The sequence below is a fragment of the Thermobia domestica genome, chromosome 18, assembly GCF_964235325.1.
Source record: "Thermobia domestica chromosome 18, izTheDome1.hap1.1, whole genome shotgun sequence".
Lineage (NCBI taxonomy): Eukaryota > Metazoa > Arthropoda > Insecta > Zygentoma > Lepismatidae > Thermobia > Thermobia domestica.
This window is the reverse complement of record NC_137471.1, coordinates 58,850,590-58,869,550: the sequence shown is the minus strand read 5'-3', so window position 1 is coordinate 58,869,550 and position 18,961 is coordinate 58,850,590. Positions and strand designations below refer to the sequence as shown.

Genomic DNA, 18,961 nt, shown 5'->3' with positions numbered 1-18,961 from the left:
TTAATGGTATTGCGAATGACATGAAGGGCTCATATGGTTTAGTAACCACTATCTCGTATGAGCACGTACCTCTATCCAAAGTTTCCGCACGGTGGGTTCCAAGTCTTCTCATCTCTTTCCAGAAACTGCAATCAGCTGTTTGTGCATCAGAAGTGTTTGCTCTCTGTGAACCCAATGTGAACAAATTTTTTCGCTCGGCTGGTCACTATTAACGAATGTTGGGTATATCACTTTGACCCAGAAAGTAAGGTGATGAGCAAACACTAGAAGTACACCGAGTCCCCTTCCCTCCCAAAAAAGACCCGTGTCAAGCCTTCTGCCAAGGTTATGCTTTCCGTTTTCTGGAATTGCAAGGGGGTTACTCTTACTGATTATAACGTATGGACATATTGTAACTGGTACATATTACAGGAGTCTGTTGGAAAAGCTTCCCGTGATCCCGTGAAGATAAAGCGCGCCATGGCATCCTCACAAAGGTATTCGTCATTCGTCTCCTAGTGGACACTGCTAGCCCCCACAAGTTGAAGGAAACCATAAATCTTGTGCAAAGGCAATTATTTCTCCATCCGCCATCCTGATTTCGCGCCGTCAGACTTTTTTTTTTTTAATTTATTTACTAATTTATTAGCCTGTTTTGCATACTATCGAGATTTTCTTCGGGTGCGCATACAGCTGTCAATAATTGCAAAATAACATACATACTTGAACAAAACCTTAAGGTACAGAAATACTTAATAAAATAAAATAATTTAAAATGCAGAAGCACACACACACATACTATATTCATAACAGAAGAAGAAATTTAAATTGTCTTCATAAAATTAATTTACAGAGTAATAACATTTATCTACTTGTCACGGACTACGTTAAACACATTTATTACACTTTTATCCGTGATTGTACTTTTAGTTCTTATTCTTCAAAGTGACTTGCAAAGGATGGAGAAAGGAAACTTTGAAATTTGTTTCCACGTACCGAAGTCAACTACTTTACACAAGTCATCAAGTAAGTTGATTCATTGACAAATATGATGAGAGAAGTGTATTTCTGTAGATACACGTATGCTCACTATGCGTATAGTAAGTGCATGACCTAAGCATTAGTAGTAGTAGTAGTAGTAGTAGTAGTAGTAGTAGTAGTAGTAGTAGTAGTAGTAGGAGTAGTAGTAGTAGTAGTAATAATAATAATAATAATAATAATAATAATAATAATAATGATGATGATGATGATGATGATGATGATGATGATGATGATGATGATGATGATGATGATGATGATGATGATGATGATGATGATGATGATGATGATGATGATGATGATGATGATGATGATGATGATGATGATGATGATGATGATGATGATGATGATGATGATGATGATGATGATGATGATGATGATGATGATGATGATGATGATGATGATGATGATGATGATGATGATGATGATGATGATGATGATGATGATGATGATGATGATGATGATGATGATGATGATGATGATGATGATGATGATGATGATGATGATGATGATGATGATGATGATGATGATGATGATGATGATGATGATGATGATGATGATAGTAAGAGGAGGACTCCATATCCAACTTTGGATCCCACCTCAATATTAGAGTTATAGTTACGAACACTGAAGTGTATCATCTACAGGACTTCTACTATACGATCAATAATATTTCTAAAACATAAAAATAAGACATGTACTCACTTCATATTTATCAATGCTTAGTCATGATACGGTACTTGGAACATTTCAACAGACACGAATAAACAAAACTTATACACATTTAAATCATCCTTCGAAACTCTATTCTTTTCACTGCACCATGAACAGAATGTATTATATTACTGATGTCTAGTTTTCTAAGAAAAAATTGGTTATTGCTATGACTCTGATACCTCTCGCATACGCCCCTAAATCATGTTAATCATAAATAACTTATAGCATAATCACAATATTACGTTCATAATGTAATTAATATAGAAGAAAAATATAAATTGTCTTCATAAAATTCATTTACACAGTAATAAAATTTATTTACTAGAAAAAAGTTACAAAGTTGCGATTTGAACGCAGAATATGTTTTACTTTGCTTTAGAAACGCAGGTAACTTAATGAGAACTCTCGCACAGTTTATATATACGCTTTTTTGAAAAAACGAGTAATTTTGCACAATGACATGTAAATTATTAACATATATGGACGTTACTGCTTTCTATAAATGTATGTTCCTTACTTACAGTAAACCAGGTAATGTAAACAGATTTCCGTAATTCCTGAATGTTCCTTAGCTTCCAAGCTTTCGACTCTCCCCTGGAGTATTGGTCATGGAGAATAAAAACAGGAATAAAAAGAATAAAAACATAAAGGAATAGAAGGGAACGGCCTTACCAAGGGAAGGGCTGTATTGTATGGAAACAGGTTGTCATGAACTCTATTCAATGGCTACCGATGTACATGATAATGTGTCTCCGCACAACACAGCTCTTCTCTTTGTAAGTCCGTTCCTTTTAATTCCATGATGTTTTTATTCTTTTTCTTCCTGTTTTTATCCTCCGTGACCAAGACTCCGCGCAAGAGTCGAAAGCTTGGAAGTTTAAGGAAGATTCAGGAATTACAGAAATCTGTAAGCATAATGATAAACCAGATAATTTTATACAAATACACACATGGAAGAGGCAGATTTCCTTATCTTAGAAAGATTGTTTTCCAAGAAGTCTTTTCTGACAGTCCAAGCAGCCCTCAGTGCCCTTTTTGTAATCTTAACGTCATGATACATTTACTGGTATGCCCCCGAAAATAATACCATTGCTTATTAATGAGTGGAGTTTTCCATGAAATGAAATGAAATCTTTAAGTTTTACGTCCCACGGTTATGCCGGTTAAGCTAAAGGAGACGGTGATGATGAGTGATGAATGAAAATGGTGGAATAAAGTGGGAGAAAACGGGAGAACCCCGAGAAAACCCACGCACACGGTGTTTGTCCACCACAAAGTTCACTTGGCAGGGGCTGGGATCGAACCCGAGACCCCAAGAAGCACAGTGGAGTTTTCCATAATAAGTTGAGTTGATTTTAGTTTAGCGTCCCGTTCAGCAGCGAGGCTATATGAGACGTGGACCTACTGATTAACGTGGAATCCGAACCACATGAGCTCCCGCCGGGAATCGAACCCGGGTCTCCCACTTTTCCATAATAAAAACTGAAAGTAAGACGTGTCTTGTGATATTACCTCTTTGTCTACGAAGACTACAACAAATACTACTTAATTTTTTGTTAAGTTGAAAAGTACGCTCATCCAATTTAATTTGGAACGAATGTTTACACCAAGAAATTTAGTTGAACTAGAAAATTCGATTTTTTTTCTTTGTTTCTTTTTTGTTACTTATTCTTATGTGAGGGACATGTTTATTTTGAATAGGAGAATAAAAATTTAGCAAAGTAGTTTTATCGTTATTTAAAACTAATTTATTGGTAAATAAAAACTTAATGAATCGAGTGAATGCAATGTTTAGGTTATTTTTCAATATTTTCTCGTGTTTTTCCTGAAATACTTGTGTCACCAGCAAGTTAAACACATTTATTAGGTAACATAGCATTGTTAAATCATTAACATATATATAAGAAAAAGAAGTGGACCAAGTACTGATTCTTTTGGTACATCACTTAGGATCTTACCTTTAGAAGAAAGTATACTTTGAATTTTTCCATTTATTTTTTTCTTAATTTGAACAACTTGGTATCTATTTTTCAAGTAAGATTAAATCCACTTAGCAGTTCATCTTATACCATAAGAACATAATTTTTAAGCAAGAAATCGTGATTTATAGTGTCAAATGCATTAGTAAGATACAAAGAGCCCAATGACAATAAAAATGCAGAATGGCATGTAAGTATTTTCCTAGTCTATTTGACGTTACAGTCTTTAAAAAAAAATGAAACAGAAATAGGGCGATAATTCTTATTATTGTAAAGACTGCCTTTCTTGACTAAGCGAATCACTTTCGCCCTTTAAACGCTGTGGGAAAATTCTGATTCGAATGAAAAACATATTACATGAGTTTGGTGAGAAGCAATTATTGAGCCAGACTGCTTTATAATAGTGGACTGTGCTTCGTCAAGACCAGCAGAATAGCATTTATCATGTTTATTATGATTGGTAATATTTCCTTAATATAGTTACAATAAATATACATTTTGGATGAGAAGGTTTATTTATATTTCGTATACTTGTATAGCAGGGACGGATAACGTACAAGAGCTAGCCCACTTGTACCAGCAGAGACGAATAAAGTACAATAGCTACCTCAGCGGAAGTTATAAAATAATCACTGAATTTATTTGCAATTTCTGCTGATTGAAAATTTGTTCATTTTCGAAAATTTGTTTGTCTATATCGACTGACTGATAATGAAAGGAATGCGTTTTTTTTTTTTTTTTTTTTTTTTTCAGGTACGGAGGTTATTTCCGAAGTGGAGCACTGATTTTCTACCACCGTAACACGTTCTACAAAGAAGCGCTATAAAAGCTGAAAAACCGATTGCAGAAGTGTGTTACTTTGTATGGTGACTATGTAGAAAAGAACCAATAATATGTGTGATCCTTCTACCTCAACCTTTTCATAGTAACGGAAAAATCTTATTGACCCACTGTTACACACAAGTTATACTGTAGTTTTAGACGGTTCTACGTTTTTTTACAATTTTACAAGGGAACAACTCCAACAATGTAAGTAAATTAGGTTTACAACCGTAACAGCTGTTGAGAAAGGACCTAGTGTGGTCGATATGATGCACACGGATTAACAAGATATTCGTTACCAGATATAGAAGTAGCTTATTATCTATTCATTTGATACGTATCGTATAGCATCCATCAATAAATGAGAAAAGAGAGGAAGCTATCGAAATTATAGGAAAGAGACTTATTTTTTCAGCATAAATAAAATTTACCTTGGTCCCACTTCATCTGCTAAATCCATCATTGAATACTGTAAATGGTTCTACGAAAACATGCCAGCAATTCATCCCGAACATTTTTTCTAATATGCTATAAGCAGCTATGTCAATCGTGCAATAAATATTTAAAGACGAAAATACACCACACATCCGATATCTGTTAAATAAAAAAGCAAATAAAAGTAAGTGAAAATAAATATATATATAAAAAAAACAGTAACAAAATTTCATAAAACATATATATCTCACTCATATTCCTAATAAAATAAAATAATACTATAGAAATTAAAGTATTACAAAAAAATAAATAAAATTAAAATAAAAAAGTAACGGTGAAAATTAAACTTTTTAGTTAATTACAACGAATATTTCTGAACAGAAATGTTTAATTGAATGTCTCTACGTTGCAGGAAACGGATCAAAATGAACGATAAAGGAAGAATACATTAACTTCAATTTTACTCACCTTCGTATTTCTTGTAACAGCCAAACAACTGGTTTCCTCTAAATATTTCGAATAATTCAACTCCTTGATTATACACCATCAGTAGAACAAGTCTTTTTTTTAAACTCCATAATATGCAGAAAAAGAGCTTACATTTCAGCTGTTACAACTTCAGGTGGAATTGTGTAACCAACTAAATATCAGTAATGAAACATTTTGATGCGTACGTTTCATTTTATTCTATTTATCCTTCATTTTGTACAAACTTGTAATAATTTTCCGATAGTACATGGGATTCGTCATGCTTAACTGAGCTTCCTCGTGTAGTATATTTAGTACATATATTAAACACATTTTTTAAACATAATTCATACATTTATACATTATAGTAGTTTGAAATATCATTAGACCAATATTACGGCATACCTTATACATAAATGGACTTACCTTGTTAATTTAGTATTACTATTACATTTAGTATTACATTTCACTATTTGATTATATTCATCTATTGTATAGAAGCAATGTGACAATAGGTAGTCTTTTAATTTTCTTTCGAATGCAACATTAGATTTGATTTCCTTGATAATCTAGTTGGTAACTTATTGTATAACATAATGCCAGCATATCAGCATATTTTACTCCCTTTTCGTACATTGCTGTTCTATGGTTTGGTGGATATAGATTAGTCTTTTTTCTTGAGTTGTAACCATGCGCGTCACTGTTTGTTATGTACTCATTTATATTGGATCATACAAATTCTATTAAACAATATACAGTAGGACGTCGATAATCCGAACGTCAAAAATCCGAACACAGTCCCTACAAGCTTTTTTACATTTTGTCTTAGCGCTAGCGATAAACAAACAATAGGGTTGTCCGTCGGCGTTGTTTTTTACAAAAGCTCATTCATATATAATTGTTTGTCATACATATTTTTATTTTCCCTTAGGCCTATACAATTAAGTTTTAAGTGTGAGTTACAAGAACAGTGTAATTTAGTGTACGAGCAGGTTCTTCAGAAACATTAAATGAAGTAGCTTTACGTACGGTATTGTAATTACTGTACGTACTGTATAAACACTGTATCAATAAAAACGCATACCGTATAGTATATTTAATTACAATACCGTACGAGTATGCCTAAATGGCATTTTCGAAAATCCGAACAATTTGAAAATCCAAACTACCTGTGGTCCCAATTAGTTCGGATTTTCGACTTCCTACTGTATATACAAGCATGGTAAAGGCAATATAGCTAGTTCCTCAATGTCGTAATCATAATTACTTATCAACAAGCACAAAAATGTAACTAAATACATATAAGCTAACGGGGTGCACCTGTTATATACTCGCTGCTGAAAAAAATACATGGATTACGCAATTCCATAACAAAAATATAACTTATTTCTTCTTCATTACCGAGTAAAAAAAAGCATCATCCTACTGATGATGAATAATTGAGGAATCGTTCGAAATATTTAGGAAAAGCAATTGTTTTAGCTTGCATTAAAGCAATTGAACATGCATTAACTAATTTGCAATAAGAAGGGATTAGGTATTAAGATTTCTGGGCTTTTGGTATCGATGGCCATTTAGCCCGTCACAAACATAAGGGATGACGTCCCTCGGCGAGCACACTATCCGGGGAAAGGGAAGGAAGAAAGGATTGGAGAAGGAAGGGAGCGGCCTGGGAGCTACAAGTTAAGCACCACCCCAGCATTTGCCTCGTGTGAAAAAGGGAAACCCAGGAAAAACCTCACTAAAGATGGTTGGCCTGAAAAAGCTATTACACTTTTTCGATCAAGTGCCCTTACCGGGAATCGAACCCAGGACGGCTCGCACCAAAGGTGAGAGCGTTAGCAACTACGCCACGCGGGGCCACAATTAGTAATAAGAAGTTTATATGCACCAAGCATCATCTATCTAACTTGCGGGCTAATGGGGGGGGGGGGGGGAAGAGGTTGGCATAAATTTCGTTGAGGATACACATTTTAATGGAAGTGACACGATAAAAATCTGACCCAAGCTAACTATATTCAAGAATTCATTTCAACGGGAGATATGGTATGGATTTGTACAGCAAACAAATATAAAACTAACAAGCATTATGCTTTACTATATATGTAAAATTAACTTTTTTTTAATTACAAAATTATATTTTACTTACCTTTCTATTAATCTCACAGTCTCCTTCGAAATTATTTGTGACAAGCAGATGAGGCTTAAACTCGTCATCCAGAACGTAAATCTGTTGTGTTAGTTCAGGCATGGACGCAGTTCTTGATAACAAACTTTGTTTCACTGTTAAAATATAATAAATAAGCATAAGGGCAGGATCAAATTACTTTTTTTTTTTTTTTTAAATACACTATTATCTTCTCTCCGCTCGTTCTTAATGTGACTTCTTTGGCTAAGTTGTTAAACATGTGATATGTCGATGGGAATTTTTCTTCTGTAAAATTCCATTCCTCGAATAAAACACCTTTTAAAATAAAAATCACTACTGCTTAAAAGATTGAACATATTTTACTTTTGCTACCTGGTTTGATACAAAACTTACTATAATTCAGACTTCTTGTAACTACCATATTCTCAATGTGGATATATTTTCAATAGATCGAACATGTGAAACGCGTATTACGGAGGTTCGGATTTGATTATAAGTTGTAGATCCACGTCTCGGTGATAAAAAGAAACGTTAAAATTCAATAAGGAAAAAAAAAGCAATATGTGAAGCGCTTTTTAGCCTTGTGTTTTCCAGAAAGAACATTCTTAGCAACTATGACCTTCATAACTTGGTACTGTGGAAATAGCTTACACTGACTGTCATTATAAAAGGTATTTTACTCGAGGTATGTGATTTACTTTTCGCTCTCTCCCAGTGGCGAGTCTAGAAGGTAAAAACTTGAGGAAGGACAGCCAAAAGGCAGACTATGACAGTTGTATTGTGAGTTTACTATAAATGTATAAATAATAGGTTTCAAAAATAAATAAAAAAAATTAGCTTGAATCAAATCTAAGAGGTTAGGTCTCCCCGGTCCCTGACAGGATTCCCCACTGCTCCCTCCTATATCAGAACCTTGGAAGAGAAGGGGCGAACTCGAAATATCGATACATTTTTTTTCCTCGCGTCAGACAGGACTGGATAACACATAGATACCGCGTTTTGCCCTGGTTCACCCTTGCTATCTTAATGTACTTGCAAAACTTTCAGCTTGATTTCCCAACACCCCGATTTCAGAAGTCGTCCTTTTTCTTCCAAGGTCCTGATATGCTCTTTTGCCAATAACAGAGTGGGAGTGAGTGTGGTTCGGATTTCACGTTAAGGGCGGTCGCACACTGACCAAAGAAAAGGACAGCCGAGTCGAGGCACAGTATTGTGAGCAATGCAACAAAGCCTCTACCTCATATTCACTAGGGCACGTGGCAGACAAATGTCACTCAAACACTGTGGTTAAGGCACACGGTCAATGCACTGAAACCTCTCTTTCCGAATCCTCTCCTGCTTACCTCTTCCTTGGCTTGGTTGTCTTACCTCTGGTCAATGTCTGGCCGCCTAACTGTAGGATTAGTCTCAAGCAGAGAGAGTTGTCAAAATAATGGAAACACTCGTGACTGCGACTGTTTTAGTGCTATGTTGGGTGAATAGGCCAGATATTATGTAAAATATAGAGGCGTGGTTAGTTGTAACAAGTGTATCCAAGACAGCTAATATTACATGTCCAAAGTGTTGATCGTTTATAGAACTCGTGGCATGACGTAATCAAGAGATAGAGAGAGAATTATCATGGGAAACGTACTACTAATGCAGCACAACTGACTGCACAACTCAAATCTGGAACGACCTGCTTTTACAATCACATTCCGACAAGTGCTACGTAACATCCCCAATTGTGGTTCGGTTGTTATTTCGAAGCCTCTAATCACCAACGTCAAAACGAGATAGCAAGAAAAATAATACAAAATAACGACAGCCAATGACTGAAGGAGAATATGGACAGCTGATGATTGCAAGGCAGTAATATGGTCCAGTGAGTAACCTTTCTACTGGTCTCCAACAACACATCGGCTTATGTGTAGCGAATGCCAGAAGAACCATGTACTTTCAATTAGCCATTTCTTGCCGTTTGATATGGTGGCGGATCTTGCTAGTATGGACTGCAATTACGTGGTATTATTTTAGTTCTATTATTAATACGAAAGACAGTGATTATGTCGCCATTTTAGGTGACCATGTCCTTCCCCCCAAAGAGTTACTGAAGAAAACTTCAGCGCATGTTGAAATTATATAATAAACAGATTGTTGTACTAGATACACAAGGGGGGTGGGGTGCGGTATCTCAGTGGTAGAGCGTTAACCTCCGGTGCTTGGGGTCCCTGGTTCGATCCCAGCTCGCGCCGTGTGGACTTCGTGGTGGACAAACACCGTACTCGTGGGTTTTCTCGGGGTTCTTCCGTTTCCTCCCACTTTCTTCATTCTATCATTTCACTCACCTCGCATCATCACCGTCTCCTTTACCCTAACTGGCAAAACCGGGGGACGTAAAACTAAAAGATTTCATTTCATTTAGATACACAAGGTAAAAATATTTTAGTCATTATATTCAATATATATCCTATAGCTTCTATAAGTAAATATATTAATTTTAAATATTTGTCTATTACTGTTTTTACACATTATTTTACCATTTCATATAGGAAGGTTGTTTAATAAGTGAACGGTTTGAGTCTGCGGTTTTGGTATACGCAGAAATAAGGGAAACCGACTGTATTTGTCGGAACGCGCCACAGTGAACGCTGTTCTCTACAGCGAAATACAGGAAAGTTTGAGGAGGAAAATAAAGGACAATCGACTTGAAACAATATCTTGAGGAACAGTTCATTTGCGGACAACGCAAGGCCACATTCAGCAGCTGACATCTTGAGAAAAATCCGACAATTTGGCTGGAATGTGCTAGCTCATCTTCGTACAGTCCCAACTTATCATCTTTTGCCGAGACGTAAACATCACGGACTTTGGGTCAGACGTCGAAGTGGAAAATGCATTTTCTTCATGGCTTCTCGGGTAGTCCGAAGAATTCTACAGTTGAATTGTTGGATCTGTGAGATTGTTATCTCAGCAACCACTTCTGTAATAACAGTGAGTAAACGTTCACTTATTTATCAAACAACTTTAGTATAGTAAGTATAGTATGTGTTCTTTTCTCATGTGTTTTCATAATATGTTTGTTAGTACCATACCTTCCGATGTGTAAAGCGCACTTCTTTACCCTTAAAATGGTTCTTTAAAATGGTGTGCCTCATTATAATGAAAGTCCAGACTGTTGCGGTTTTTTTTTTTAAGGCCTTGCACGCTCTCTTTCTAGCTTATAATCACAAATGTGTACGAGTATGTTAAGATATTTTGGTCGAAAGTGAACGAATAAACTACCTGATTTTTTTTTCTTAAGCGGCACCAGTAACGCTCTTGATGAAATTGATGATCATAAGACAGCGATGATGAAGAAAAACGAAAATAATACACCGACGAAACATTCAGATGACAGTAAAATGGATATTTAAGGTTTCTAAAAAGTCAGAGAAATGTTCAAAAGATTTACAGTATTTTGGCAAAAAAAAAAAAAAAAAATAAATAAATAAATAAAAAATAAAATAAATAAATAAATAAATTACTATCAGTCTTTCACACTTATTCTTTTCTCTAAAAAAAAATGTGTTCAATTTTTGGTTAAATTTTACCCACCGGAAACAATGCTAGTACGTGATTTGGTAGTTTATTGTATAATATTTGGATCAATACTCCCACAAAATTACGAAGAGCGGAAATTTGACGATTGTAATTTGTCAAAAGAAATATTTTCCCAAATGTACATAAATATCAAATAATTTCGTTTTTGAAATATTAATACTCACAGTATCACCGCTACTTCGACTCAGTACTATCTCGAAAGACTTTACAGTCACTAAAAATCAACTTTAAAACACAACAATGTAACCTGAATAACAGTTAATAACATAAAATTTGATAAGGTTAACTTCTGGAAACTTAAGCGAGTAGGTAAAGTGATTTATGGAAAGTCGTAATTGATTACCTTTGCTGTAAGAAAAATAAATTATTAGGTAAATATTAATTTCTATGGGAAACTTATTTCTTTTTTTAATTACTGTAATATTCAGATAATTTATGAAAAGAAAATGGAATGAGAAGTTTTTGCTTTACTTTACCCTGAGTTGATCCCTTTCAATTGGTTTAAACCGTAACAGATCATAATAAAAATGAAATGTCTTAAGTTTTACGCCGCACAATTATGCCGGCGAGGATAAAGGAGACGATGGCGATGAGAAATGAATGAAATAGTGGAATGAAGAAAGTGGGAGAACTCCGAGAAAACCCACGCAAACGGTGTTTGCCCACCAAAAAGTTCACTTGGCTAGGATCGAACCAAAGACCCCGTGCACCAGAGGTGAACGCTCTACCACTGAGCTATCGCGGCCCCTAGATCATGGTAAAGCTTTAACTGTTGATAGAAAACTACTAGCAGACAAAGACTTAGCAGAAAACCGAAAGCACGTAGGTCAATGAGATGAAGGTAGAGAACTTAACATCTGGTACTCATTTTTTTATTATTATTATTATTATTTTATTTTTTATTATTTTCTTTTAAGGTAGACTGTCTCTAGGTAAAACGGTCTGATGTTCAGTGTGTCCAATTCCTTATAAAACCAAGGCTAAATCTTGTTCTAACTCTAAAACACACACATCGTATATTACAACAATCAAACAACATTAAGTATCCCAAATGAAACAAAGATCTAAAAATAAATAAGAAAAAAATACAGAATGTTATTTAAAATTATTACGAATCATACTTACCTTTATAACTTTCTCTCGGCACAAATGCCGACTGTTTTCTTGGTCGTGCTGGCAGCAATTTTCCATTAGTATTATGATGTTTGGTTTTCGGACAGGGAAGTCCACGCAGTGCTGTTTCGATATATAAAGCTTCTGTCATTCTTTCCTCTGATTCTAGACCAATACCAGTAGTAGCAGATGAGTTTTTGCGCCTGTATTGACGTAGATTTCCAAGTGGAAGAGTTGAATTAAATAACTTTTCTTTGTCAATCAAAGGGGACGTCGTTTCAATGCAGTCAGTTGTTTTGAAATGTATATCACAACTAATTTCTTTGTCATCATTTGTATACATGTCACTATTTTCAGTATTGGATTTCTTCACGATTAGTTCCTTGTCACGCACTGTCAGACTTTTGTTCTGTAAGTCTATGTTTTCTTGATAGTTACCACGCTTATCACTTGATACACTAACTTTATTCTCCTTACTTATTTCAACATTACTAGACTTCAAGATCTGCATAGTTTTCTGTTCGCCTACTTTCTTTGTGTCACTTTGTGCTGAAAGTTGGGAACAATCTTTACATGTATGGCTTCCCTCTATTGATTCATTTATTTTATCTTGACTTACATCCATACTACGGTTTTCACAAAGAAGCATACTGTTCGGTTGCTGACCAGAAAAATGCACAGAATTTGGCCTCCGAACTTGATATTTCACACTATTTAAATTTTCTTGAACATTAATTCCTTTTGTTGTGTGTGGTGCAAATTCGTTACAATACTCCGGGACTTGACGATCAGAAAGATTAGATGAATTGCACAAATTGCGATTCTTCTTGCGTGCATTAGAACTTCTAGCACTACGGATGTAACGTTTGCCATCGTTAATGTTCTGATTTAATGTTACAGTTTCTTTGGGTTCAAAAACTGTTTTGTCATTTTGAGCAAATTCAGTATTATCACAATCTTGCGCAACTGTACTTTCGCAATCTAGATCTTCACTTATTGGTTCCCTAGCACCGAAATAATTGTTGTACGAACTATCTCCAATCATCTTGGGTAAAAAAGATAACTGTGCATTGTCTAGAAAACTTTCGTTGGTGACGTTTGAAGAGTTACTATTTAAGTTGATAAAATATAATGATATGTTACTATTTTTGCACATATCTCTTAACATCTGATTCAGAAAACACTTAGGAACTGTACTTGTATCAAAAGTAGATTTTCTTGATGTGCCTGATGTACAAAATTTTCCCATAATGTAAGGGACATAACTTTCTCTATTCCCAGCACTAATACTCTTTCCAACGCGGCAAGATTTAATTCTTCGTCTTAAATACTTCTTTCTTCTATTTTGACGGCAAGGAGTTATACAGAAACTGTAGATACTTTTAGCAGAACGGCATCTTGGCCTTTGATTTTGATTTCCAAGTTCATTTAATTTATATGTTCGACCTTTTTGAAATAGATTATTGCAATGATCTGCGGTTACAGGCTTCGTTTCAATACCAGACTCTAGTGTCTCATTGAACTGAAGATTACAGCTCATTACATTGTGAAGAGCGGATGCCTCTCCTTTTGCTATCCTATTCAACATTCCATCACCTCTTGTTTCTTCGCTCACATCATGTTTGCTGATTATCGTTTCTTTATTTTCTTTGAATTCTTTATCTGTTTCATTAGAAATGTCACGACCATTACATTTTATTTCATATTGAGGTACAAACTTATCGTTTGCTTCTGTGGTTTGACTAATGGTTAATTTGTTTTCATTTTCTAAGTCAGTAGGCGTTTTACTTCTTTCCTCCGTCGAAATGTCTTCACTAAAGCTTGAACCCCTATTAGTGATATCACTGATGGTTGGCACTTCAGGCTGTATGCGATAACTAAGTGTTTCTTTAACTGTATACTTTCTTTCAGTCGGATTTTGTATAATAAAACTGTCCTCAGTGTATGTGAAAGTTGATATTTTTTCCTTGTCAGTTTCTAAAATATCCAAAACTTCGTATTCTTCTGGAATTGACCACTGTTTTCGATTAGCATATTTCGCCACGGCATCCAATGTTGATGTGGATTCCATTTCTGATGCAGTTGTCTCCAGCGGCATTTGTGATAAATCTTCGGCATCTCTTACATTCCACTTACTCCTTCTTCCACTACATCTTATATCCTCGACACTTTGTTCCATCTCACATTTCTGAAGTGTGTGTGCTTCTTCTTGGTTTAGACATAAAGCGTTGCAATCATCTAAGTTTATGGTATTAGATCTCGAGGAGTCAATCTTGTATTCACTGGGATCTTTTGAACTTGTGTCATCAGTACTCCTTTCATTTTCTCTTGCATAATTTTGCTTTGCCTTTTCATAAGATTCTGTTCGCTTTTTAGCTATTCGTGCTTTCAAAGTGGTCGTCAAACTACGTTTCGTTGTCTTTTTTTGTTTACTTGTAACATTAGCTACAATAGAATTGTAATTTTCACGTCCGCGATTAATTGTTGAAATATTCTGGATGGGATGATTCAATTTATCTACCAAAACAGTAACGCAGTTTTTTACTACACTAGTGCTAACCTCTCTCGTTTGTTCTCTTTTCAATTCGTTCTTTGGATTGTTGAAATTCTCAGCGTTTTCTGTTGTAGTAATTTCTTCGCAAACTACTGAGTTCTTATTACTGTTCAGGCTTGCTTGTGCGTTCTCCAGCAAGTTACTTCGAACGTCATTGTTGCCATGAAGACTTTCTAATTGATACTGCTTGGTATCTTCACGAGTTTTTAATTCTTTCAGAGTTTCGGTTAATGAATTACTGACAACTCGAACATGATAATGCAATTCTTCCACATTTTCATCGTACTGTGTTCGATCTTTTCTAAGATCACTTTCAAAATTAGCATCTACCTCCTGTGCTTCGTCATCGACTTTGCTCATTTCCAATAGTTTTTCACAGATGACTTGGTCCGAATCAATTACTGTCGAATTCGTAATCGTTTTGCAATTTAAATTATCGATGCCATGCTCCTTGTTTACAGCAAAATCCTTTGTTTCACAAGGACATGCCTGTCTTGACACATTCTCAGCTTTGGAATGTACTTCCCTTATAACCTTACTGCTATCTACCATGGCATTTTTGGCGTCTTCCAGGAGACTTACACCAGATCCTGACAGAATTTTTGTGGAACAATCTAAATGATTTGCCACCTCCTGAACGTTTTCGCTCTTATTCAGCGAATGAGACCGATTTTTGCTACAAGTGACACTTAATTCATTGTCCACATGGATTGTATTTTCTTCCATTTTACAACAGAGGCCATCTTCAGTCATCCTTACGTTGTCTTCGCTCAGAGAATACATACCATCTTGAGAAAATTTCATTGATGATTCTTTCTGATTTGGATTATATTTATGTTGCTTCGTTAACCTGATCGAATAGTTTGTTGCGATCCCATGATTAACACTTATACTTGCATTGTTCATTCCCTCTTCTTGGTTCTCGGTATCCACTTTGTTCGCTAATTTCTTATTCGTTGTAGTCTCATGGTCAGATTTTACTATTTGTTTTTCACCCCTGGAAGAACTTTCGGTGATATGACGTAGCTTTGAAGCACTGTTTTCCACATGTACATGAATTTCTGTATTGGGGCTTTTTTCATCTGGTTTTGACAGACTTCTACGAATATATGTCTTCCTCTCCTTCAGGTTCTGCATTCTAATGGCAGTAACACACAATACGTAATCTTGGTTTCCCAACAAGCGATTCACACATAAGTGAAACTTATTTTTCAGATCTATGAACCCTTTATCCTCAGAATCGCTGTGAATTTCTTCATTTTGTTGCTGTTCAGAAATATTGTGCATCATCTCTGTATAGAAAAGTTGGATAGGCTTTAGCATTTCAGACGTTTTCCACGTTCTGTATTGTTCCATATTCTTGGTGTATTTGAATACCATTGCATCCTCTAAAATGCAACCGTCTTCTGGCTGTAATAAATTCAACCCCATAACAAGTGGAAAAGGTTTGATTATAACTGCATTAAAAGCGTTGTGGATGTTCTTAAGTTCAAGATATCTTTGACCTTCCCAGAAAGTCATGTCCAATTGGTGTCCTTTGTTAATATGTTCCATCAAAGTATCATACACAGTAACAACGGCCCTCATAATGACGTAATCAGTTTTATGAAGATGACATTCTACATTAGACTTTTGCACTTCAATATCTGAACTTTCTGATTCAAATATTTTTGACACGATTTCTTTGTTACCAGTGGGCTCTTCTTTGGAATTTATCACGTTATTCACCTTTTTCACTCGTTCAACTTCACGTTTACCTTTAGTTAAGTTCTTTACTGTTATAGTTTTGCATTTTATTATCTTTTGTCCAACTGGCTTTCTTCTTGACGGGGATTTCAAACCAGAACATCTTCCATACTTTGTTGCTGGATCTGTTATACCAGTTTTGACATAAGGTTGGGAGTACCGCCTGTGTTCATTACGTGATTTGACAACAGGAGAATCATATATCATCCCCTTGGCGAATTCATCTTTTTCTCGTACCGGTACTTTACTGAATTTGTCAATCCTTTTGGCAATAAACGGTTTGGCTAACACAGAATTGACAGATGGTCTGTCTCGTGGATCACGCTTGAAAAGTTGGTTTATTAAACTTCTTAATTCGTAACTGTAACTTGCAGATATTGGCGGGTAGGACCCTCGAATTATTTTCAGCACCAAACTCTTCATGCTGTCCGCATCAAAGGCATGTCGTAAAGTGGTCAGTTCATATAGGACACAACCTAAAGCCCACATGTCACATTTGTTGTTATATGGCTTATTTTCACAAATTTCGGGAGACAAATAATAAGGAGTTCCAATGCAAGTTTTGGCTAGTTCACCTGTGTGATTTAACACTTTTGCAATACCAAAGTCACCTAATTTAATAGTCTTCTCTTTGGTCAGAAAAATGTTCTGGGATTTTATATCACGGTGTAAGATTTTTCTGTCATGTATATATTTCAACGCCAAACAAACTTGGACAAATATGTCTATTATTTCATCTTCGGAAAATGGTTTACCCACTTGAGCTTGTTTAAGTATTTTATTGTATAAGTCCCCTCCCTCACAATAGTCCATCACGATAAACAAACTGCCACCTTGTTCAAAAGATTCTTTGTAAGACACAATATTCGGGTGTTGCAACTTAGATAAAACATCCACTTCTTTTTGTGCTTCGCGCTTTTCCTTATCAGACATACGACATATATTTATTTCTTTTATTACATATTGATCTCCTGTGTCACGTGATTTTACTAAAAATACAGTTCCAAAAGAACCCCCACCAATTCGCCTCTGTTTTATGTAACGATCCATTATAGACGATACTGTACGTCCCGTATATTGAATCATGGATTCTTCAATCCTGAGAATATTTATGTTGTTTTACATTATACGTACCATACGTGATACTGAGGTTTACAATACACCAGAATAAAAATTGCATTTTGTTATGAATTTCCTCATGGCTATACGATTAGCGAAAAAGCCTTTGGCACGGGAGACCCGGCTTCGATTTTCGGTGGGAGCTCATGTGGTTCGAAGCTCACGTTAAACTGTAGGTCTATGTCTCATATAGTTCCACTGCTGAATGGGACGCTAAACTTTAAATCAACCAACCAATCTTTTCTTATAACCTAGAAAAATAACATTTAATGAACATAATTATTAAATATGTTTGCAATTATTATTAGATAAAAGTAAGCCTAAAATTTTACTATTTATTCTATTATTTAGTTTTCAGTTGTGGTTAACTTGTAACCTCGTATTAGATAATAATTACTTAAGTAACATTTCTACATTAAGTTACCGCTGTCTCACTTGATACACAATACTTCAAAGTCAGATTACAATTTCTCTAGTAAAATAATAAGTACAGATTGAGAATCTATCAGCACTATTTATCACGCATTCAATTTTCATATTAACTTGCACCGTTGTTTGATTACGTTTTCGACTATCACATCCTCTACTAGAGAATACTTTTTAGTTCTAACGAACTGTATAGATAGCTTACATAATGTTATTCATCATACACACAAATATTGTAATGTAATTGACCGTTAATCAATCATTATGGTTTTACATTTAGCAACCAATTCATATATACAAAAGCAATAAACTTGGAATTACTATCACAGCAAGGCAGAAATTTAATTCCAAGCACTTATTTTTTTCTGCACGTAAATTAGCTTTCATATATTGGTCATTACAGACGTCAATCGAGTTGTATTTTATTAATGTTTGATGTAATAATTTATGTCAGCTAACTACTATTCAGCCGGCATCTAATAAACTTAAAATAGCTCTAAAAGTAATACACATCCGTTATATTTTCACTCAGTACTGCATTAATTGCGTTCTTCCTCAAACCATTTTAATATATTCAGTTGCACTTGATCATGACACACTTATTCTTATTAAAATCAATTCGTGACTTGTTTGTGTTTATTGCTATCAGCTGACATGTTTTCTTCCTACTTTTAATATATTCATACAAAAATTCGCGCTAGTGTGAAAAAATATTTCCCGTCAAATATCCCACAAGAGAATTTTACTTTCACAATTTATTAATAACAAATAGCAAGTAATATAAAGTTACTCAAACGTAAAATGGTTTAAAAAGTAATTTTTCAAAAAACTCAT

At 35.0% G+C, this 18,961-nt stretch overlaps 1 protein-coding gene across 2 annotated transcripts in view; it reads right to left on the bottom strand.

Annotated features, from left to right (window-relative positions):
• The window catches only part of LOC145674992 (uncharacterized), a 51,283-nt gene extending 32,348 nt beyond the window's left edge, over positions 1-18,935 (bottom strand). Inside the window, exons 1-3 of one of the 2 annotated variants that reach the window (XR_014129094.1) lie at positions 12,295-18,935; positions 7,588-7,721; positions 4,967-5,129 (exon numbers count right to left, since the gene is read on the bottom strand). Coding sequence is in view for 1 of the 2 variants with exons in the window: in XM_081745332.1 (XP_081601458.1) it covers positions 7,588-7,721; positions 12,295-17,668 (5,508 nt within the window). In the remaining variant the exon portion in view is untranslated. The remainder of the gene's footprint in view (positions 1-4,966; positions 5,130-7,587; positions 7,722-12,294) is intronic. The other variant, XM_081745332.1, reaches the window with a different exon arrangement.
• Positions 18,936-18,961: the final 26 nt, after the last annotated feature.